At 37.5% G+C, this 25,897-nt stretch overlaps 2 protein-coding genes across 4 annotated transcripts in view; one reads left to right on the forward strand and one right to left on the reverse strand.

Annotated features, from left to right (window-relative positions):
• LOC131439038 (serine/threonine-protein kinase ULK2) overlaps positions 1-25,897 on the reverse strand; it is a 92,164-nt gene that overhangs the window by 33,879 nt on the left and 32,388 nt on the right. The gene's annotated exons all lie outside the window — the stretch shown is intronic.
• On the forward strand, positions 897-25,897 carry LOC131439039 (uncharacterized). Of its 3 annotated transcripts, XR_009231046.1 has the most exons (7): positions 897-1,250; positions 14,476-15,289; positions 23,032-23,306; positions 23,394-23,902; positions 24,086-24,308; positions 24,370-25,117; positions 25,187-25,897. XR_009231046.1 is itself a non-coding variant. In XM_058609556.1 (6 exons), exons 2-6 carry the CDS (start codon positions 15,243-15,245, stop codon positions 24,840-24,842), a joined length of 1,527 nt encoding a protein of 508 aa, XP_058465539.1. In that variant the 5' UTR covers positions 897-1,250; positions 14,476-15,242; the 3' UTR covers positions 24,843-25,897. The 3 variants fall into 3 exon arrangements, 2 of the variants coding, with proteins under 2 accessions (XP_058465539.1, XP_058465540.1); XM_058609556.1 differs by having other exon boundaries at positions 24,370-25,897; XM_058609557.1 differs by lacking the exon at positions 897-1,250 and adding an exon at positions 7,533-8,107 and having other exon boundaries at positions 24,370-25,897.

Here is a 25,897-nt window from a genome sequence, read left to right on the forward strand (position 1 = left end):
ATAGCGTGAAGTTTCATAGTTATAACGTAACCTAAAGTTGCGGTAAGCTATCTACGCATACAACACCTTGATGTAGACATGATTTGCAAACAAAATGTCAGTAGGGTAATCACAAGGAAATTAGTTTCACGTCGTTCAATCACCAACTATAAGTTAGTAGATGAGCTACAGACTAACTCAGCAGAGGTAAATAAGTACGATCTAAAAATTCATTCGTTAATTTCATGAAATAACAATGAATTGAAATAAAATTCTTTGCGTTTCGCCTTCGGCTAATCAGTGTTTAAGGCAGTTCAAATTCCCATCACTACCTAGCAGTTAAATTTAAACCGCTAAGCAGGCGCAAATTTTTTCATTAATGTTAGGGTTATAGAATGAGAGAACTAGAACTATTAGGGCATATTCAGTAGTGTTCTAGTTCTAGATGCATAATTTATGTCAGTTACAAAATTTAAATCTGGATTTTATAACAAGAAAAACTGGCAGCCCCAGCAGTGTTTTACTCGTGTTTCAAATATACAAAAAAATAGAACGGCATAGTAGACCAGTTATAAATTTGACAGAAGAACTGGTCGAATAAATAAAACTAGAACGGCTTGCTGGGGATACGTTTGTTCCAGTTTCTGTTCTATTATAGATGCTTCTAGCTGCTGATTTTGCTCTTAGGAATCTAGATCTGGTTTGCTGATATGAGAGAATCCACGACTGCTGTTCCTACCTACCAACAATTTTATTCTGCTTCTTTTACAAAATTCATGTTTTCTTCCTTAAGAAAAATTGTATCGCATAAATACCACATTGAAAAACGAAAGAAATGTTCTGCTCTCTGCGCGATTTGTTATTCTGTTCGCACATATGCTATGTGTAGCAGACTATGAGAAAATCGAAAAATAAAACTGAGAGAACGATGAGAGACCGTGAGAGACCGACTGGTGATCATACCAGCAAACCAGGTGGAATCGAAAACGGCTAACCTCCAGCCGACTGTTCGGTAGTAGTAATCGAAACGTGGTCGAGTTGGGTAGTCACACGCTGCTATCATTGCGCTCTGTGTTAATGGGTGTTCGTCAGCACTTACGAGAAACGTGCGACCGTCATTGCTATCTTATCGCGCAGTTGTCTCGATCTCGGAGTGGTGTGATTTTATGCTTTGGTACCGCAATTGGCTTCACTGGAATCAATGCGTTATCAACGGATTGAACAGTGCATAATGGGACTAAGCAGACGCCTGAATGAAATAGTTTGGAAAGGTAGATCGAAATTGGTACTCCTACCGGAATTTTTTTTAACTCCCTTCGTTGTAAGAAGAAGTTAATGATACACACGAAAGAATGTACTTCCGAACCGGTTTATGCAACACGGCGATGGTCTGATGTGCTGAGGGTACACACGCTATCGAACACACTATCATGCTACATACGCTAACTTATTAGGAGCGTTTTGAACGAGTAGGGCAGAGAGAGGTTCAGTGAGAGAATGAAAAAGTGAAATTTATCAATGATCGATGGTTGTATTGTAGATTATGCCGTAATGGACTTCGGAGCGGTGCGTTCGAATATGATAACGTGTTTTATTGTTATTGGAGTTTATGAAACAGAATGAGCTTTGTGCGTGTTGGATAAGGCACAAGTATTCAATGTGTTGCCAAATATCTCTACTAATCTTCCCATCGCTCGGAATCATAAAGCGATCGATCGACCATGAAACGTCGCGTGCGTCTGTTAAAATAATCTGGCCGACCGGCGGTGCGGATGACTGCCCACCGGCAATGAAAATGTGCACGTGTTGGAAGTGAACCGGTGTCCAGTAAACTCTAGATGCAGCGGAGGTTCCAACTGGACCTGGTGATGCGATTCAGATGATGCGATTTGTATAAAAAAAACACTAAGTGTCCACAAATCAAAGAATCTATCACCGAGAGAAGCAATACAATTACGTTTACTCGCTAATTACACTGTTCTGAATCGGGATGTCGAAGTTTATTGTGTTCATTACTGTAATCATTCAGACATTTAGTCTTAACACATAGAAACTAGGGTTGTCACCTGCACGGCTCTCGCCATTTTGCATTTTTTGTTTTCTTGTACTGTCTTTTGAAAATATCCAAACTTTTTTTACCATTTTTTTTCAAATGGCTGTAGTCGAACAATGACAAATCCAACAAAAAAGTATTGAACACGGAACCACAAAACTGTCTAATTTTGAGTACTTTGCACCTAACTTCGGTGTTCCGTTCAATAACCTAATAGTAGTTGTTTGTATTCACGTCCTCCAGTTATGTATGCCGTCTTTTGATTTGAATGAAATTTTCTCCTAATATAGGTAATTAGGCTCTCTATCAACCTTTCATGTATTGCAGAATAAGCATCTTCAAGAAAAAAATTGTTCTAATTTTAAATTTTAAAACCAACTGTTTTCGATGTAGCGCGATTGGGAGTTTTTTTAGTATTGTTCTTCGAAAATGACTTTTTGCCCTTTTGTGAACATCACTAGTACAAAACTTTTTTGTAGGATTGGTCATTTTTCGACTACAGCCATATGAAAAAAATAACTAAGAAAGGTTTGTTTTTTTTTTGAAAGACAGCCTAGATCAATTTTGGAAAACCAAGGTATGCAAGTTCGGTTTTTGTGACGAAGTATACACGTCCAGAAAGTTTCATTAAAATCTAAAACGGTGCTGTCAACGAATACGATACGATATGAATACGATTTGGCGCGAAATTCGTCTATGCTGGGATGCGACAAAACCCATCTCAGAAGACAATGAGATTGAATAAACATTTCTATTTCTTATGGTCGGGTCTATTTTTGATCCTATCCGTGTGTTTTATATAGCAAGCAAGCATCCACAAGCTACACTCAATAATTGATATATTTTCGTTTCTATCGTTTACCCGAAAAATATATAAGACGCAATAAAATGCGTATTTCCTTCTATGAGATATCTTGCTTGTATGTTACAACCATACGATTTGCTAGATTAAAGTTTGATGAATCGAATAGAATTTTGTTTACTACGATTCGAGTGCCTCTTAACTTCGCCTAAAAATGTCCGGTTTTCCTTGAAACATTCGGGAATATAAGAATTCGCTAGGATTGTTTTCCAATTGATTATTGCTTTCGCTATTTCCACTTTTTCGCAAGAAAGAGAGCTTCTCTAGCCAACGGGGTTTCTGGTTCCTTCACTTCTAGCGTAGATTTGAAAAAACTATGAGTTCATGTAGTTATTGTTATGTATTAGGGACTGCTACTGTGTAAATTCACCCGGGTTGGGTATAATCTAGTAGTCGTATGTTCGAACCTTGATCTGGAAAGATTCTCAGTGTCGTAGCACTTAGAATCGGCTGCGAAGTCCGTTCAAACGAAAATGTTGTTGCAGTTTTCGTAAAAATTATTAAAAAAAAAAACGGTGTTCCATAGTGAACTCAAAAGCAAACAAAAAACGTACAAAACTGTTTGTTCCAGAGTTAACTCCAAATAGTAAAAAAATGTTTTTTTCGTGACATACTGCTGTTGTATGCTCTAGATAGAATGTTTGTTTCGGTATGAGAACCAACTGACAATGTGATTACGGTTTTTGTATAAAACAAACTGGTGCACAATCATTGAATCTCATTTTTAATTTCAAAATAACACGATTTGTAGTCTTGGAACGAAACTAAAGTCTTGCTTCCTATTTAAAATTTCCTAAAAATAACACGCTTCATGCCTTCATAGCAAAGCAAAGTCCTGGCATTACATTCCTTTTGTGGAATTTGGCCTTTCTGTTTCAACAGACTTCGCAGCCGATTCTTAGTGTACAGAATCATTGCATGGCTAGTACTATGGATCCTACTAACACTAAGAATCCTTCCAGGTCGGGGCTCGAACATACGACAACTGGCTTGTAAGACCAGCGTCCTATGCATTGAACCGCCAACCCGGGACATGCCTTCATGCATATGGCTATTTTTCTGTGTTTTTGCCCTTGAATCTAAAGGTAATGTGAATTCGATGTGTTTCTATGTCACAGTATTGTGTGTTGTTACACCGAAGCTCTTCTTACAGTGTTTTAAGTAGAGGGTCATTCTTTATTGAAAGTACCGCAATTCATCAGCTCACTTATTTGCTACCCAATTCCAGCGATGCCAACCTTTCAATTTTTCCCATAGATCTACAGATTCACTGTCCAATTTACTGGATTATAAAAAAAAACAATAGAAGAAGAAGCACCGAGAACTATGTATACGAATTTTCGATTTTTTCGAATTCAACAGATTTAATGAGATTTTTTGTCAAATAGTAATCATATCTCTCTTTTAGTACAATTTCAAGTAGTAAAATTTTCCATGTCTTTTTTTTCAAATGCATTAAAGTCTTTTTTATGAGGCGGATACGTACCGCAGAAAAATTGCATAAAACCGCATTTATTTTAAAAGTTTGCATAAAAAACCCTATACTAGAAAATAAACGATTTCGTTTGATGTCTTAAAAATTCTAAATTTGGTGTTATCTCTAGATCCATTGTAACACCAGATCCACATTTTCCACATTCTGATAATTGCACCCCAAAAAAAGTGGTACAATAAGAGCTCAAGTAAATCTTCATAAATCAATATTATAACACAATTATTCTAATGAATTCATGATATTTCTGAAATTTCACGGAAAGGGTTTTTTTACTGCAAATTGCTTCCGACTAAACGATGCATCCCTAATAGAAACAAAATAGAAATATTTGAGGGTAGTTTCATATCTAAAATGGGCTACTTACTCACTTAACTAAAAAATCTGCATGATTGAAACATTAGCCAGTGCTCTGTTTGGCTGTGAAGACAGCGGACACAAAATGGTCAAATTTCTCTGAAGAAATGTAACACTAAGGTTTTGATTTGTTCCAAACATTTGTGAGAGCTCATGGAAATGAAGTGATTTCCGAAATTCCAACTTGTTGTTTAGTAACCGTAACTTGTGTTTCACGGTTCGTTAATGTAGTCCTCAATTTTAAATGATAGACTGCCCTCGAAAAACAAAAAAACGATTCAATAATATGACTAGCGTGAGTCGACAAAAGGGAACCATCTAAAGTCCCCATGGCGCGACTTGACGGTAGTCAACACTTAGTTGTATTGTTGGTTGGTTGCTGGAGTGGTGTTAATTCAATTATTTAGAAAAACCTTCGCCGCTATCACCACAACGCTGTCCAGTTATGAGAGTTTATATAGCGAAATTGGAGACTGTTGTTGTTGGCGGATCATACCACCCGACTATGGCACGCCAGACAGCCTACATTGCCATGCAATGCTACACCATATGCTGCGGTAATTCCTAAGTCTCCATGGACTGACAGGAACAAAACGGTTGGTTGGTTTTCGATGTTCCATAGAGCACAATCACGCATTTGGTACATATTTTGCAAATTGTTGTAAATCGAAATGATATGAAAGAAATTCGAGAGCAAATCTTATTGGAAAAAGTTGTTGGAAAAGATTGCTTTTTTTCAATTAAAGCAAAAACATGTATATTTTATTACTCTATAAAACAAGATTTTTAAAATACACGAAAAATAAATAAATTGGCCTATTTATTCCTTAACTAATTTAAGTCAATGTAGTAAAATAGTATACATATTTAGTAAATGCATTTGATTACAAGGTTATCCAGTTGACATAAAACCTTCTCATCTTTTGTACCAACAGAATCCAAGTAAAACATTTGATTGATTAGATTACTAATTAGTTCCAACTTAGTCATTTAGGGATTTTGTGTATCTATTGGGTAACCTTTTCGTGCTAAGTGGACATGACATGCACATTTTATTTTGGTTTACGTTCCGTCTTCTATTCTAGTTTATGTTGAACTGCTAATGTCACAAAAATATATAAAATAAAAAATGCTTTTATGCAATGTATATGTCCAAAACTTTTCGTCTCGCGGAATCAGAATTTTAACAATTTACAAGGATTTTAAATTTTCCATGTTCGAATCCAGAAGAACTTCCAAATAATTAATGAACGCGTTTCACTTGCTATAACTCAGTGGCGTGCCGAGGAAATTCGGCCCCCTACAAACGTTGCGCCCGGGGCGATTGCCCCCTTCGCCTCAACTCCCACCCCCCCCCCCCTTCTAAATACGCCACTGCTATAACTAAACAGTATAAAGTGGTTACGGTCATTCTATATACTGCACATCAATTTGTACAGATGTCCTACTTTTATTTCATACAGTTGGAAAAAAAAAAGTTCAAAAGGTTCAGGTACAGTAAAAATTTGAATGTTTCGAAATGATCACACCTCACAGTAAATGGAGCAGCAGTTGTTAAGTATTAATATATTTAATTAAGAGAGGATCCATTGAATCCGAGTCTACTTAATTTTCATACTGTAACGTAATGATTGATTTTGTCGAACACAGCGGAGAAATTGGTATACATATGGATCGGCATAATTCGAAATATTTAGTTGTCCATAATTTCGGAATAAAACCTGTACATACCGTGTTTACGAGCACATACTCAATCTTCGTTCCACTTTATTCATCATTTTCCTATTATGTACATTCTGACATCCTGTCCACAGCTTACTAAATTTCAGAGCAATGCTTTCCTAGAATTTTGAACTAGTTGAAAATAAACAATAATAGTGTTCTAATGGGGAGAAGCGTTCCCATTACTATTTATGTGGGGATTTAGGGACACCAGCCTTTTGAATCAATGCCCATCGAGGAGGAAAACAGTTCACGCTAGAGAAGCTTTCCTACACTCGGTCGACGGCCAACTGAACGAATAAAAGCGTGTTTAAAATTTTCAACAAACATTTAAAGCGCAAATGCAGAAATCGAAGAATTCCTATCAATTTGGGATACAACTGCTAAGAATTGAAAAGGTTACGCTAAAGTATACCTAAGCAATTTTTTTTGTTTTTATTCAATACTAAAAGAAAAGTTTGTAATATAATATTATTAATGAAAACATAAGTTCTGAGAAAAAGGTCATAACACCACTAGGTGGATTAAAACAAGTTTTCAAGTCGCTGAAACTCGGAAACTGTTGATTATAGATAAATAGTGATACAATACACTGAAAAAAAATTCAATGATTTTATGTTCAACAATTCATCTATGAGCCAGAAATCGATCCCCAAGTACTATTGGCCTTAATTCCAGTCATAACTCAGAGTCGACGGTTATTTGCATATTAACTTATGTTTGCTTTTACATTCTCCGTTACTTTAGGTAAATTTAGAAGGTACTCATTCATAATAGCTTAATTTTTTCCTATAGGGCGCAGCTCCGAAGTGTTTGGTAGGTTCAGCACTAAATCGACATTGTTCGTCTTTAACCAAACTAGCACGTCCTTCGTGTAATGGTATGATGCCGTATGACAATCGTCAGACAGTCGTGACATTTCAGGAGAGAGAGAAGTTGATTTTGGAGAACCTCTTCCAAAAATACCTGTCCATTCATGTAACGAAAGGAAATCGCTTGCCAAATTAAGAACTTTTACGCGACAGATCTTTATTCGCAATGTACACGTGCATCACTTTTTAGCACACGCACTGTTGCTTCGTCGTTGTTTCGATCAGTGAATTAAAACTTAGGGAAATTGGAGTGTGCGCGGATTTCCAAACTTAGGGAAATTGGAGTGTGTGCGTTACGTCTTTAAATCTGTTTTTCAGTTCATAACTATTGACATTGCGTAGATTCAAATATTAGAACATATTTTCTCATACAAATATCAACAACAAGAATCGCAGAGTATCCTCGAAATCATTTTTAGTCAAACATTGAATTACTGATCATTTGTAGCTCTCACTGGACCGACTTTGAGAATCAGATCATTACTCGTTCAGTGTCAGCCTTGCATCAATCAACGTGTTCCTTCTCCGGTAACCGGCGCTACCGTCTGTGTATCTGTGCGATTTTCCCATTTCAATGGAACAAAATTAAGCTCAATCAGCGAAACAGGACAACTGAATATGTGCACAATACCCTGAAAATAACTCCACGGTAGACGGCACAGATAAATTTAAATCAAATTAAAAATAAACTTTCTTCACCGGCAATCCGCTGACCGTCGAGACCGATTGTGCATACATCTAGACGGGATCGACTTGAACGGGTCAAAAAGGTAAACAAATGCATCTTGAATGTAATCCATGTCAAGGATGTTTTTTCTCCTATGGACATCTAGGGGAGTACGCAATTGCTCGTGAGGATTCAGTTTATACATTTTCGCTTAAACTTTTTCGTTTTTCATATGTTTCCTTTGTGGACTTGTGAAACGAATATTCAGTGTTAGTGTGTAGTATCCAAACCAACGTCAGTGTTTATGAAAACTAATAATCGTGATGGAAAAAAGTAAAAAATCAAATCATCCAACAGCTGAGAAAATCGCAGTCATATTTTACAGCAAACAGTAATATAAAATCTACCTGCCCTGAACATTTATCGTAGATAAGTGCGATAGTAAGTGAGTTAGCTCATCAACCAGAACTCTGATAGATCTGATTCCTCACTAACCGGCACTTCAGTGCATCTCAAGTTTTTTTTATTTACGGCACTTTTTCAACCTGTCACCTCGTCTGATGTCGATGTAATACGACGAAGCAGTAGTAGTAGTAATAACAGCAACATGCGGTTCTCATGCGTCGCCGTCAATCGAAACAGCATAAACCGAAGATCATGACGACGGAGGCAATTGTGTTCATGCAGGAAGGAAATACATGGAAACCAGTTTTTTTTATATATTAGGTTCTCTCAATTTACGATTTCTTTCTCTCTGAAACGGTGCATACCGATGGGCTTGAATGTGTTTTAGTTTTATTCTCGATTTTTTTTTCAAACAATTTTATTACCGGTCTAAAACAAAACAACAACCAAAACCATCTGGTGTAGTTCGCTGTTGCTAAATTCCCACTGCTCAAGAACATGTGGGTTTGCGGCATATTCAGTGTGTGCTGGAAAGTGGCCCTCATAAACTACAGGCAACAATGCGGTTTATTCTGAAACAATTAAAAAGGCACAATCCCATAACTCAGTTAAGAAAAGTTGTACACAGTACAACACATAATTGAAAGCCACAGTATGCTGGATCCGGGCCGTCAGACAGTAATTCTGGGAAGCTCTTACCCTGCGGAACCGCTGGCGGCACCGCTTCCAAATTCTCCTGTTCCACTGCAGAACCAAATCATGCCGGAGCACCACATCGCAATCTCTATCCTGATACTCGGTCCGCTTTCATGAAGTGCAGACAACCGTTGCAGCAATCGCTCGCGGTTGGCCATATAAACAAACCAAATTAGAAGTCAGAACTGGGAACAAGGAAGAGATAATAACGTTTCGACCATAAACAAGTGCCTGATTTCATTGAAATGGTAGAACTTATATTTCAGCTTATGAAAAATCAGGCTTCGTCGGTAAAAGTAAGCAGTACGCTTCCTTGATTATGCGGATCGTTGAGTATGACCATGCATACTTTTATGTATTCTATAAGAAAGTGAAAAGTAAGGTGACAAAATAGTAAAACGAAATGTTAAGTAAGAGGATTGAGTGCGAAACGCAGACATGCAATGGCTTCCTTCCTCACAACGAAGGAGAAGAGTTTTAGGTAGGAACATAGGCTCTTTATCACATTGAGTTAGAAAGGTCGATTTTTTCCTGGGCAATAACAAATCTTTGTAGGTTACGATCATTGATGAACTTCATTACAGTGACATTAAATGATTTCACGAACAGTATTTTATAATAACAAATAAAAAACGAAGATAGGTATAGTTGAAAGCAATACAAAAATTATTATTAGAATGTAGGATCAGACTTTATATTCGAACAAATCAATTGTCCACAATACATATGGCGGTGGAAAAACAATTTAAAATAAATTTGTCCAATTTAGAAATAGGGGAAGATGGGGTAAAACGTACCCGCAAGGCATAATGCACCTTTTGCTTTCCTCAAAAGTATTTTTTTACTGAAAATTTTTATGAAACTGAAAGTCCGCAATAACAACAAATTACTATAAAATTTTGGTAGCGATGGTTCAATCATATCTGGAAAAAAATTTAAAAAAAACAATTATGTCTCTGTTATAAGTAATTTTTGATGTTCGTTCCATAGTAATTTTCTAGGGTGAGGAAGACGATTTTAATTATGTAACCATTGAACTTCTTTGCCTATCATTCGGGTTTCTAAAATTAGTTCCAATACAGACGATGTATTTGCAATTTAATAGAAAAATCGTCAAACAGTAACGTACCAAGAGGGGGGGCCCGAGGGGCCCTGGCCCCTCCCGAAATCAAAAACAGATATATAATTATTTAGAAGATTTCAGACATTTGTTACAGAAATAACAAGACAGTTAACGTAAAGAAATGTAATACAATAACAGTTCAAGTGGAAAAGTTTAAAGTGTCTGTTAAAATCACCCGTAAAAGGCACTCCGAAAATTAGGTACATAAGCAATTTTCAGTAACATTATTTTTTTATCTTTGGGCCCCTCCCGAAACGAAATCCTGGGTACGGGCCTGTCGTCAAATATATCATCTCTTATTTTTGGGGGCAAAACGACCCGAATTGTGTGAGGCAAAATGCTCAAGAATTCGCTTACAAAAATTATCCATAAGTTATCAATTTAATGAATAATAGTGAGCAATCTTCCACCTGGCAAATATTTCGTCAACGAAAAGTCTAAAGCTTTCTTTAAATAATAAGAAGAAGCTTTATGAGGGTGCATATTGCCCCGTGGTTGTCATGAGGTTTAATCCGTTGTTTTGTTGGATGTTTACCCGTTGTTTAAGATCATCCTGCCTCTACGTTCAGATAACTGTCACTTCGCGTAATTTATAATGTATATTTTTTATGTTTTCCACGATCGGGCGTAATGCCCCGCATATATTTCAATAGACAATTTTTAAGGGTTTTGGAAAATAAGATATTTCATGTATTTTTCAATGCATTCAGCGGGTATTTGTACGTAATTTTGAGAAATAATGATTACGGAAGATAGTCATGCATGAAACTCTTCCGTGTTATTCTCTATAGTTAAGACATAGCTACATTTCCTTACGGGGTGCGTTTTACCCCATCTACCCCTACTTTACATTCAACCATTGCACTTGAATGTTATTTATGGTAACACTGAAACTGAAACAGTAATTCTATTCTAAAATTGTACAGCAACCTTTCCAGCTATTGGTCAGACTATTAAAGCCATATCAAAACAAAACGCAAGTAGTTAAGACAGATTTTATAACGGAGTAGAGTAAGCATTATTACTGCACAAGTAATTGAAAATGATTCCACATAGCAAGTAGAGTGTAGATGGAATTAAAAAAAAATAATTATTCATAATTTCATAATTTTACAATTAAACTAGACCGATTTAAGCCGGAACTATTTCTGACTTACTCTATAACAAGGTAAACCGACTTTTGATCGGAGCTACGGATGTCCCTATGGTTATATACCATTCGACTCAGCTCGACGACATCGGAAAATGTATGTGTGCACTTCATTGAAGATTATTCTCTCCGCACAATTTTATCGGAGATGTTTGAACCGATTTATCAATCTTAGGCTCGTTAGAAACCTAATGTCATTAGTTATTTGAATTGAATAATCAAGTTCAAATGTATTAGTGCTGATACTCTTGAATTCGAGACGTTAGCGTTAAGTCACACTTTTCTGAACTAACCGAAACAATCTGAATGACATTGTGTTCAAAATCAGCCTAAATTCGTGTCAGAAATTATCCTAAGGAAAAAATTTTGTTTTAATGAAGCTATTTGAATAACAAGAGAAAGGTAGATAACTAGGCAAGGTTCGACAATATCATCTTTAGCAGAATAATCCATGATGCACATGAAAAAAATGTTAACTTGGTGAAATTTTTATATGTAAAATTATTGCGGAATTGTTTTTTTTATGTTAGATATGTAAAGAAAGTTTTGCTGAACAAATTAAAATTTATAGTGTAATTTATCACTGTTAAGTTCACAATACCAAATATACCATTATAAAGCGAGCGTTAATATATAAATGTGAAGATACTGAATTTTTGGTGTGAACGACCCTTCATTTTTTTTGGTTGGTATGATGTTAGTTAGTTGGATGGTTCATTCTTAAAAATGTCCAATTTTGTACCAGAAAGTGATGATTTTGAAGAGAGAAATAAGGAATAAGTCTTCCATCATAAAGTTGAAAAACGTCGAACTGCAAGCAATATTGGACGAAGAAGATACTTCTAGTCAAAAGCGAATGGCAGCAATGTTAAATATTGCACAACAAACAATTTCTGATCTTTCAAAAGCTATGAGAAAAGTGTGTGAAAACGAAGTGCCACATGACTAAAAACAACGATTGTCTCATGCTTCAAGAGAAGCCTCGTTTTCACATTCCACACCACTGCGGAGAACGAACTTTCTAAGATGCTCAGTCCATCGCATTCAGTACGGTCAAATTGATTTAATGAACGTACACAGAAAAAAATAATGAAATTTACACGACATGTAAATCAATAGTACTATGAAATAGACATCAGTTTAATCGAGAATCTGCTTTAAAACCATGATTGATATAAAATTTAATTGTAATGCATTGATTTTTGAATAAACAAGACTGTATGTTAAAAAAAACGCCTCATTTTGCTTTCAAAGTACATTGAATAATAACGAATTGTAAAGTAACCTTCTATTCAATTGCCCGTGTCAAATATGTGCATGAAAATTGATGTAAATTCACGAAATATTTTTTATCTGTGTAGTTATCGCTTCATTAGTGTGTATGTGGTATTCGAATTTACAATGAACAAAAATAAAAAAAAGTTAGAATATTAGACCAAAAGTGTCGTTCTATAGAAAAAGGCTGTGCGAAAATTGGAATTTAATCGAAGAGAAATTAATGTTTAGAGAAACCTCCTGTTCTGACGGACAAAAAGCGAATTTTTGAAGCGCTGTTATTTTATTTTATTTTTAACTTAGTTTTACCCTTCCGCTGAACGAAAATGGTAGTGTATACGCTTGAGGAACGCGTGAAAATAGTGCAGTTTTACTTTGAAAATCATGGTAATGTTGCGGAATGTGTGCGGAAATTACGTATGAAAATGGGAAGGCATATTTTCATCTCGGCGGGTATGTTAATAAGCAAAATTGTCGCATCTGGGGACGGAAAACCCGCATGTTATCATGGAGAAGCCGATGCTTCCTCAGACGAAGTGACGGTTTGGTGTGGATTTTGGTCTGGCGGCATCATTGGGCCATTTTTCTTCGAAAATGAGCAGGAGCCGCTGCCACGGTCAATGGCGAGTGCAACCGCGCCATGATTAGCGATTGGTTCTTCTCGTTACTTGAAGAGGAAGACTTGGACACCATTTGGTTCCAACAAGACTTCGAAGATCGAATTATCAGTCGAAATTCGGATGTCGTTTGGCCGCCTCGGAACTGTGATTTGACGCCGTTAGACTATTATCTTTGGGGGGCTGTCAAAGATAAGTGTTATGTGGACAAGCCAGAGACAATTCAAGCCTTGAAGGACAACATTCGTGCATCCATAGCTGAATTAAAGCTGCATACAATCGAAAATGTACTAAAAACTGGACCGACCGTATGGCGTACTGCAAGGCCAGCCGAGGCAGCCATTTGATTGAAATTATATTCCACAATTAACCGGAAGGATTGTACTTTAATATGAAAAAATAAATTTTGAAATCGGATGAACCGTTTGTGTTTTATTGCATGTTTAAAAAAAGTACCATGGCGGACCCTGTATATTACAGCATTATACTACTACATTGATTACTACATTTGCATTGAAGTTAGTGAAAAATCTATTCAATCATATGTGAGAAACGTTTTTATCATTATACCCTCATATATTGATCAGATCATGAATCAAGCTAAACATAAAATGTAGTTTCTGAGCCAGACAAGTTTAAGTACCAAAAGTAATGTACCTTTAATAAACCAGTTGAGAAATTGGCATCAGCTGTTAATTGTAGTTAACAATTTCTTTTGGAGATTGTTCAAATTTTTTTTTAAGATTGTTCAAAGGTAATCTATTTGATTAAGTATGTGTCGATTGAATACTATTCCCGATGAATTTTTTATAAATAGTGTTAAAACCTAAGTGTAAAATAACAAATTGGTTCAAGTGGCACGTTTCTGTTTTTTTTTCTAAAGATTTGTGCCATTAGACTATATGCCAATGCATAGGGATCTGGTCTTACAAGACAGTAATCGTATTTTCGATCTCCGACCAGAAAGGATTCTTAGTGTTAGTAGGATCGAAGCACCAACCATGCAATGGTTCTGTACGCTGTAAATCGGCTGCGAAATCTGTTGAAACAGAAGGTCATATTCAACAAAAGAAAGGTCATATTCAACAAAAGAAATGTATATTCAACAAGGAAATGTAGGCTAACGAGTGTCATATCCATATCATATCAAACTTCATTGTATCTACAGTCGTACTAATGAAATCATAATTTCACCTCTGTTTCAGATCGTCAAACCAACTAATATTCAATGCGGAAGGTATGATTATCGATTAGCTAGACAAGTGCGCGAAATCGTCAGAACGCAAACACCACCTAGAGGCACGCTACCTGGCACACGCACCACTACTCACCGGAGGCATTCGTAAACGAATTGCGGTGCATAAAATCATCGCCTGAAGAAACAACACAAGCGAAGGCCCTACTGGTGGCACCGATGAAAGTCCATTGAAATGAATCACACAACGGCCGACAGTGTATCACCGTTGTTCAGTGGGTAACCAGCGACCAGCAAGAGTTACCGAATATGACTGTGGGTATGAGCCGCCGTCGTCATTCCACCGGTTCTGCCTGCATCGACTTTACCGACACCGCCTTGTGCGTCGGCCATCATCGACCGAATGGAGTTCCAGTAAACCTATCATCGCATGCAGCCAACGAGAAGGCTTCAGTATAGACCCAGAAGCGCACCGAATCACAGCCAAGCGGCGGTGTGTAAGAAAAAATATCAGAATCAAGAGAGCATTTTTCGGGTTCGTGTTGCGGTTGTATGGCTTGTAGAGAACGGATTATCGTAAAATTAATAATACCGGGTTTACCAAGTTCCAATTGAAAAAAAAGAGCGAGTGGCAAGTGATAAGTTGAATTCAATAACTGATAACGAGTGTTTTGTGGTGCGGATTGAAAAAGTGAAAGAAGTAACGTAGTGTTGTAAGTAAAAAACACGGAGAGACAGAGAGAGAGAAGAAAAAAACGAAGGAATAATTAAAAAACAATGATGCCCAGGCTAGCTAGTGGATTAGTGCTGATTCTGGGATTGAGGTGAGATTTAGAGACTTTTGGTCATGAAGGATTTGTTGTGTGGGTGGCTAAGCAGTGTGACAGGTGCTAATGACCCCTCCAACGCACTATTTGTTCAGTGATATGAATTTACCCGATAATGAGAGACAGCCGGCATGCGATGGGGTCATCATTTACGACACGTGACTGACGTGTGTTTACAAAAGATCAACCGGCAATCGCAATCAGAGGGGGAGGGGGGTTACTTGGAATGCAATCATTGCACAATGACACTGAGTCGTTGGTTATAGTGGTCTACTTCCGCCGATGAGGAAAAACTAGAGCTACGGGACCTCGGACATTTGACCTTGCTGGTCATTGTGTATAACTGCCGTGCTGTTCGGTGTTCAGTGTTTGAATATTCTAATGGTACCGACGACACTTGCGTATTCGTCACATAGTTCATTGTCCGGCTTTGAGTTTAGTGTGAACTAAAACATTCGCTTGCTCGTTCACATTGATGATTAATTAGTGTCCCACTGGAAAATCACAAGACACTGATACAGTAGCACTAATTAAAGAACTAGGACATGTGCGCACATGTGCAATTGATCAACTCTCCCTTCAGTTGGTAAATACACCACCAGGAAAACCAGAGACCACTTTTGGTGCAGTGAGTGTAATGATATATAAATATATACCTTAGTCGTGTGGTGGAACCATGCTCATGGAACCGCAATTCAATTTCACTTCGACTTCTACTTTTTTATACCGGTTCTGTCATGTCCTGCCCAGTGCTGAACGGTCCGGGTTTAAAAAATATATTTATGTACCGGCCTTCTTGGCTATACATAGTTTGGTGGCTCAAGATTATGAACTGTTACAAAAGTGCAGTGCAATAAAAAAAACCAACTGGAGTTGATGTCAGCATCACGCACGAGATTGAGCAATAAAAGTGAGATTTGTTGTGGTTGGAAGAAAGTGATTTGCCAGCTTCTTGATTATGGGCAATCGATAGGATTTGCACTTCGGGATTCGATGGAATCATAGTTTACCGCAACGGGTTTTGATTTCGTTCGTTGAAGGTCTCTCTCTCTCTTTCATTCTTGAATTCTTAGTAGTATTTCCGGAATCGGACCAATCATGTAGATTTGTTTGTGAAAATCGGTTTAGGTATCTCGGAGAAATCGAAAATCAATTTTTTTTAATTTTTGATCACTTTGTTCAATACTTGGTAAACCGGAGACCGGCAAAAAAAACTCACATATGACGTAAATCCAAGCATGCCCGTATTCTCTTGGGTTATGACAGAATATTACCATGTGTGAAATAAAATTTCGTGTCTGTTTCTATGTCGAGATGAGCTGAATTTGCTGTGAAGTCAATGACATAATTCAGTCAGACATGCTTTGGTTTGAAAATTTAAGTAAATTACGATTTTTCTGAACATGCATCAAAACATACATTTAAATGATTTTTCCATAGTGTGCAAAATTTCAAAAATTGCATCGTTGCATGGTCACCTTTAACCCTTATGCACTCGAATGGGTACCCGGGTACCTTTTCGAATTTCAAAATAAGAAATTTCTGAGTTAGGTTTAAACTAAGATTCTGCAATTCGGTCAATTCCAAGAACTAGTTGGACCATAACTTCTCATGCTTTGACTTTTCATTTTACAGTAAGGGGGGTCGAATGGGGGGGCTCAAATTTTTTTTATTACGTAAACACCCGAATGGGTACCCGGGTACCCACAAATAAAAATGCTTGTAACTAAGGCAAATTCCATCCGATTTGAATTTTTTCAGTACGGGTAAATTCAGAAATTTATCCACTTTTCGATGGCCGTGTATATTGCTGTAGTAGGTTCTTCTGGTTCCCGTTAATCCGGATTTCCGTAGAATGTTCCGACACTTGTGTTTTCCACCATAAATGTCATTTACTAATTTGAAACTTTTCCAAACCAGCTATTTGAGAAAGGCCGTACCAAAATGAACCTTTTGTAGAAAAATGACGTCATCTAAAGGGTAGTTGGCCTATTCTGGACTTACTCTCATAGAACGAAAAAAAGGAAATATAAATGAGAACGAAACTGTTTGGGAAGTAACTTCGTGATGTTTCGAAATGTTTGTTGCCAGAATTAAAAATTGTATTGCGTGCTCCTCGCAATAGGCCTGAAGTACATAATAATTTTCAAACTGAAGATAAGAAAGTGAAGTATATAAGGGAACATACATAAAGTACGTCACGCGTTTAGGGGGGAGAGGTTTCAAAAATACGTGACAATACATGGTGAAAAGATTGAGAAATGCTCGACAAAGGGGGAAAGGAGTGGTAGAAAAATTCAAAATTTTATGTTACGTACATAACGGATGCCCCCTGAAATATATAAACATAACAACTCAGCATAGCACTTGATTTCATATAGCAATTCTTAGATAAGATTACAAAAATACGTGAAATCCGTGTATAAATGCCTCGATGTCGGAACTCATTTAGGATATCCGGGTTCCTGGGAACCAGGAGCACCATGTCCATCTTTATGGGTACCAATCCCAAAGAGCTTAAGTTCCTGAATCCAACAGTGCTAAAATTACTTCAATCGGTTGAAAAATGCTCAACTTACAGCGATTTAAAAAAATGGGTACCCGGGTACCCATTCGGGTGGTTAAAGGTGTTTTTTTTTTCGAGTGCACAACGGTTAATAGCGGTTTGCCATTTTTAGCACAATTTACCGAGCCGGTAATCCGATCCGGTGTTTCTTTTTTGGAATTTTTTTGCAAATATTACTTTGTAGCTCTGGAACCGGAAGACGGATCCGGGTAGCATTCAGGGATTTTGTATAAGAAGACAAGTCCTTTCGTTTCAATCTATGTTCGATGTAATCAGTCAAGCAGTCTACGAGAAGAGTGTGAGTAGGAAAATGTTGCATACACACAGACATTTTGCGATCTCGAGGAACTGGTTCGAATGTTATATGATACTCAGTACTCAGAGCGTCGGTTCAAAAATCGGTATTCACTATGATTGCACAGACTTTCTCCTTGAATAAGAAAAAATGGAAACGAAAGTATTTAAAGTAGATGCATTCCAGACCTGGTCTATGTTAATAATGTATGCAACAGCAAGAAAAGTAGTGCTTAGAGCTCCCACCAGGGAGCTATAAGCACTACTTTTCTTGATGTTGCATACATACTGAATGCTTGTGATCGGAATGAGTATCTGTCTTAATTCATAAGAATCGGTGCGAATTCAAAATAAGGAAAATAAAATGGTTTTCCCTAAAAAAGACGACAGTTTCGTATACATAAGTTCATTATTTTCATAGGACCTTCGCTCGTCAATGCGTGTGTCATTTAAGAAAAATAAGAATCAGAAAGTCTAGGAAAACGCAGAATGACCTCAATCATGGAGTGCTGGTATTCTTCACAATCAACACCAGAATGGTTATTTTCAGGGCATGTAAAATACTCAAGAATTATTTCTGAAAAAAATATTTCACATAGATACAAATAAGTGGAACACAAAAAAACTGCTGAACAAATATTTAAACAAATTTTAGCAGTGATTTTGACAATAGTTTTATTGTCGGATGAATTACCTAAAGTAAATAAAAACAAAACGAAAATGTAGACATACAGTCCGATCAATCCCATAGGGCAGACCCTCGTAGTTATTCTGGCTGAATCAAGCTTCTAAAAATATCCGGTTCATCTATCCGAATTTAACATGAATTGAGGATGATATGTTTTGTGAAAACATGGAAAATTTGAATAGTTAAAACAATGTATTTTCAAATATATTGAAATTTTAATTATTAGCGAACAGTATCTTATTTCGCCTACTAAAAATCTAAAATGCTAAGCTGGTTTACCTAACAGAGACGATAGTTTTGAAGTAGTAAGAGGTATATCAGTAGTATCAGGAGTTATGTCGCTCTGATTGGACATTCAGAGATAACTTTGAAATCACGCAAGTCTATAAATATAAGAAAAAATATTGCTAATGCTTCAGTCTCATATAAAACACGTTACAGCAAGGTTGCAGTCCGACATGCAGGCGTCATATGAAATGATACAAAACGATTCGATGCTGTTCGACAAAAATAGATGCAATCTTCAATTGAATCGATTTGATCTTTTTATTAGTTAATAAGTAAGTTTATAGGTACCTTTTCCCCGGTAGAATTCGGGGATTTACACATTACAAGTAGATTTACGATTTTTCCTACAAATTAAGGAAGCAAATGATGCCATAATTGTAATAACCAAATCATGTATATAATAGGGTTGAAAAGTTTCCACTTCTGACTGGATACCCAACTTATGTCTTAAAAGTTCAAATGTAATTTCTATTACAATAAAAAAATATATAAAAAATATGATAAAACGATTCGATGCTTTGACTGGTTTGCTTTAATCAATTCGCAAGCAAAACAGCTAAAAAACATGATTGCATGCAAGAAAAAATGGAACACAAATTGAAGTAGACATAAAGTGATAACACCTACAAAAATTGAGTAAATTTACGTATCCTGAGACCGACATACTCGAGTGTCCAAAATGACCCATTTTTACAGTTGATGTGTTAGAATACTTAATGCATTCTGCAATAATGCATATTTTTAAGCGCAAAATCATGTGAATTTACACCCCTGCTTGAAAAACTCATCAATAGTTTCAAATTTTTGTTGCAATCGCCATGTCTCGAACAACCCCAAAGGACTGATTTCTGTAGTTCTTGCTTCAACAGATTATAGTTACTCTAATGACATATTTTCCTTAAATCTAGTGCTTCTACAGTAACGAAAGCTTGTCACCAACCTCAAGAACAATCATTAATTATAACATAGGGAGTCCGAAGAAAAACAATTGGTTCAAAGGTGACGGCGAGTTATATATAATCGTAACAATTGTAAGAGCTCGCAGCAGTCGATTCGTAATTGAAATAGATCCACCAGTTTAGAGGCTTTGGAGTAGAGATGGGCAAAACAGTTCATTTTAAAGAACCGTTCAGTGATGCAGAGTTCTGTTGAATGAACTAGTTCTCCAGAGCCGTTCGTTCGTGCTTTTCATAGTTGGTTTGTTTGTTCAAAGACTGAACGAGAACTCACTTTTGTAAGCTTAAGCGAGGAAAAAAAGGTCCCTTGAAATAGAACTGAGGTTTCGTGACGAAACTTTCTTATTAGTACCGTTCTTGAAAAAAGGTTGAGTGAGCTTAAAAAACAAAAAAAGATCCCTCGATTTTGAACTGATGAACTACCGTTCTCGAAAAAAGAACTATAGCTCGTTCATTCTTTCAAAAGAACTAGTTCTTTTGAACCGTTCGCGAACGAATTGCCCATCTCTACTTTGGAGACAGTAATCTCAATGTGTTCGTTATCAGTTAACTTAGAACCCCGAAGAACACTCTGGCCCGTTAACCATCCGAGAATAGTTGATGAAATATAATAATTGAAGTTGACTACAGACTGTTTGCGACTGAAAGAGATGACAAAGAATTTAGTGGTATTCACAACCATTCTGTTGTTATTCATCAGAGTTCTTGAACAAATCAGATTTGCAGCAAGGTAGTAAGCCAGGACCCTTATCACTCGTATTACTTTTTAACGATGTTTCTTTGCACTTGGGAACCGGTTGTAAAACAATCTACGCTTCTTTAAATCATAGCGGTATCTCGTGGTTCGTTGTTTTGAGGATTGCCGTCTAAGATCTGCTTACAACGTTCGTTGATTGGTGCAACGAACATAAACTTGCTATCAATGTTGCCAAATGCCAGGTGACCCAGGTGTATAATCTTGGAATACAATTCGATGTCTAGCGGTCGCTGGTTATTTCGAAAGCTCTGCGTCAATTGGGATTCATCTGCAAACATTGCTAAAGACATTGAGAACTCGTACGTCAGGTTTTTGAATTTGATGTTCGCATCGAATATCGTGAAGTCTTCTGTTTGAACGAGTTCAGAAAAGCTTTATTCGCATGGCAGAGAAAAAAACCAAACGAACCACAATATAACAACAATATTTATGTATTATTATGTTTTTACTAAATTCAAGACCTATTGTATTCATCATGTGTCGCGTTTGTTGTCAAAAATATAATGGTTTGCGCCGATAATAGTTTTTGTCACCTGTTCGGTGGACCTAGTAACCAAATTAATTAATGAATTTAACGGTTCTTGTTCAAACTTCGTGTCAGATGTGGCTTTTATAATATGAAATAGTTTGAAGTTATCAGCGAATGATAGTTCCATATACTTGATCGAATAATTTCAATCATTGAGATAAAGTGAAAATATAAACGGTTCGAAGTGACATCCTTGAGGAACTCCAGAGGTGCTTCCAAAGAGTTATGTTATAGAATGATTATTTCTTTTCTGAACGGTGTTTTCCATGACTTTTTTCTGGATAATACCAGAAGTATAACAGTGAGAATGAATGTTGAGCTACAGTTCATCATTTTTTCCAACATGCTCTTCTAGACTCAAAAAATTGAGCAAAGCAAAGAAGTGCAAATTGAACCTTTTTCCTAACAAACAACAGATCAACATTATGTGTTGATCGCGTAGAAGGATTTTTTAAATAATACCATGACCCTCAATACGCACCTTTTTGCGCATAATGATCAAATGTGAACACGAAACAGTCTCCATACAGAAATCAGAATGCACACATACACACACGGACTCCTAACAATATTGACTTAATTCAATTATTCAATAACAGCATAGAACTTTGCGCCGTAATCACGACTATCGTAACCGTCTTGGCACTCAATATTCATCAGAAACCGGCCGGTTGGTTGGTCGGCCGGCAGATCCACTACTAGTTGGCCCGGGGTCACACATTCCCATCGTTCAATCAGTTCAAAATTCACCCGTTGCAAAAATGAGCCGGTTTGCGATCATACGTCATACGGTGGAAGAAACGGAAAGCAAAGTGGAGCAAACATTGATTCAATTAAGGATTCACTGTTAGGAAGAACGGTGTATGCGACGAAAATCACAATTACACGATGTTGTCATATCATCGATTAGCTGTTTTCCTAGTGTACTTTGAGCAGCAACTGTTTCTTCACCTCTCAGCCGTTTGCGAAAAGCTTGATAAATAAACCGGACGTCACGCCGAGGTGAGCGAGAGTAAGATAAAGTAACAGTGTGGCAGTCGTTCATCGCTTCAGTGTGACTTCTATTCTTGAAAATTTGTCCCGAGTAGGAATGGCTCGATCGAGAAACTGAGTTGTTCCTATTTGCCGGCCAATAGTTTGATTGAAGAACGGAATGAGGTTATTGATTTAGGAACGCATTCAGTTGAAATAGTTCTTGCTAACCGTTTCAATAACTCATGTGACGGACGAAGAAATTTGAAGTCGAACTTTTTCCTCGTACACCTTGTATAGTCATAGACATACCAAACAGAAATGATATCACATTTCATATCAAATGACACCATCAGTCGACTGGAAAAAAGATTGAAAAATACATTTAACAGCAGGGAAACCCAATATCGTGAGTGGCGGTAACGTGTCAACCGATGACCGACACTAATTAAATCGAAGTTACTGAAATACAACAAAAAGAATCGTCAATTGATATCCTCCTTTATTTATGACTCAGTCAATTGTCCTAATATAAAATCGAGTGGGATCCGGGACAGCTGCGGTTCCACTTCCAAATCCTTTATTGACCTTTCCGAAAAACGACCGAGACCGACCCATTTTCGTGACAGACATTAATTAATCAATTTTCCTTACGCCTTCATTTCCGCTATCACCCGGACCTCCTCCAGTATATGCTTGCAGGCTGCAGCAAAAACCACCAGTGGAAGCAGAAGCAGTAGCAATACCGACGACTATCACTACCCCGACGAGTACGATGATGATGATGACGATGACTACGACTACAACTATAACTATCAGGATCAAAATCCAAAAGCGATCGCTGACAGTGATAAATTGTCATCGACCAGTAGCACAACCAGCACTACAACTACCACAACCAGTGAAGCTCCACCGGTAAACAGCAAAACGACGGCTGACCCTCTGTGGAGCAACGAGGATGCCGGTAGGTGGTCTAGACTGCTGCATTATTTATCCGCTAACCCCCCGCTTGATTTATCTTCAATTGTTATTTTTTTATTTCGTCCAACAGCCATTGAAATTTTTGCCTGTCCCCAAGAATGTTCCTGTGAAGATGGCACCCAGTTTCTCAATTGTTCTCAGCGTAAACTAATCGAAATCCCTCGGGATCTACCACACGATGTCATTAGGTTAGATCTCAGCCGAAACAACATCAAACAGATTCCGGTTGACGCATTCCAAAACTGTACCGATGTACGGGAGATTATGTTGGATCGAAATGTAATCGAAGAGATCGACAAAGAAGTATTCGCCGGATTGATTCGTCTGGATCTGCTAGGATTGCAAGGTAATCAAATTGCGCATCTAACACCGGATACCTTCGTGGGAGCACAGTCTTTGAGAAGATTGGTTTTGAATGAGAACCCTTTGATTGTCCCCGACGATGGACCATTGTTGATACAAGAAGAGCTAGAGGAGTTGGAGTTGGCTCGTTGTAACTTCACCGAGCTGAACCATCAAACTTTCGGTGGTCTCGATGGGCTAAAGTCACTGAATTTGGCCGGAAACGAGTTTGATGAGGTGAGTGCTGTCACATAGTAGAGACAATTTAGCATTGGAGTTGAAAACCCAAGAAGGAGCTTATAGCACATTTCAGAACAATGTTGATATTAATGTGGATTAGGTTCTACTTTTAATATAGAAAAAATTAAACAAACGTCTGCAAAACGCCCAATGGATTATCTGTGTTTCAATTATCCACAGGATCTCAGCACAGACGTTTTCGAACCACTGGTAAACCTCCAGCGGCTGCATCTGCCTCCGCTGTCCGAAGACACCGTACGCGATCTGTGTGACGTAATCAAATCCATTGATGTGGTAGACATCACTACTCACAACATCAGCTGTTTCTATCTCGCTTCGGAAACGTCATATGAAGAAAGTATCATCACTCAACGTCCGATCGCTCCTGAACCGAAAACAAAAGGTGAGTAATGGTATTAGTTTTGCGTCCTTCTAGGAATTTATATGAATTTTTTTTTTGTCAGATCCGGATCAAGACGACGCCAGCAGCACAGCCAAACCGGAGAAAAAGGCGATCACAGTGGAAAAAGAATCCGAACCACCGCTTGTGAACGAGCTTCAAAGCACTACAGAATCGACGACACAACTCACATCCAGAAAAACAACCAGTACCTCGACTACCACAACGGTCACGACTAAGGCACCTCCCACTGTCAGTGGACCATCGTCGGCCTCAATCACCCATTCGACGGCAGAGGATGACGTCAAGAAGGAATCTACTCCGGAGGCTGCCGCACCATCCATGCTCGCAGCGATCAGTTCTGAAACGATGAAGCACCTGTTGATGGGCATCATCGGAGCGGGGGTGCTAATTCTAATGGCCGGTATTGTATGTAGGCGTACGGGACTGAAAAATAAATTTTGTGGCTCTAAGCGGAGGCCTGCTCCGACGGACCAGGTACGGCCAGCAGAAGAGGTTCCTTTGAATAAGGTATAAGAATTTGAAAGGATCGTAGACATACGTCATTTATTTGCTATGAAATGTACGTGATAGCTGTATAAAAGTATTAGATTACGACTGTCGTCTGCCGAACTAGGAATTGCGAAAACTTACGCAGCAGAAGTAGATGACAAACACACATATGCTGAGAGATTTGCTGAGCAAATACTCCGGCCCAACTGCATTTGTAAATGTTAATGGATAAGCAGGTGTAATACCAAATAGAAGAAATAAATGGTGGCGCAACTCTCCGGGATCTGCGGTAATCACATGTATGTATAATGGTAATAGGTATAAAAGCATTGTAATACACGAATACGAAATGCTTTTTGTAAATATAGTATATGAGTGGACGGGCGCGTAATAAAAAGTTGTGAAACAGTGTGACACATCGCCTGACTGACTGACTGAGTGATTCAAAGGAGTACAAGCGAAGCCGAAGGTTAACATGACGTACGCATGGAACACGATCGAAAGAGGAAACGATAAATCTAACAGGCAGTTGATAAGTAGATTGTAAGTAATGAGCATCCACATTTACCTACATACACACAAACACTCACTGGAAGGTAAAACATTCCTAATTAAGGAAGATAACAACTAAAATGTGCACCATGGAAACGAATTAAGTCCAAACAATTTTGCGATAAGAGATGGTTAGGATTCACGAGCCAATACGTGGAAACAATTAGTTGTACACCAAAAATGTATCAATGAAATCACACGATTTTGACAAACAATTTTCATTTTGTATACATTGTTTTGTAACACCTTTTATAAACGAAAGATAAAAAGTATGTAATAGTGATTGTCAGTATATGATAAAAGTATAGTAGCAATAATGTATCTAGTAGGGAAAACACAACCTTTTTGCTACAACAATTCAAAGAAGCCTTGCGTGCAAAATAAACACAATTGTTCATGAATCTTTTGTGCAGAGAGTACGATACATTTGCATTATAATCTAGTTATCATAATTACATTGATATTGGACCTTAGCTGAGGAAACGAGTTAGCTTGGAATAAATGCTTGATCTTGTGGTAGAAAAAAA

The sequence above is a fragment of the Malaya genurostris genome, chromosome 3 (genome assembly GCF_030247185.1).
Source record: "Malaya genurostris strain Urasoe2022 chromosome 3, Malgen_1.1, whole genome shotgun sequence".
NCBI lineage: Eukaryota > Metazoa > Arthropoda > Insecta > Diptera > Culicidae > Malaya > Malaya genurostris.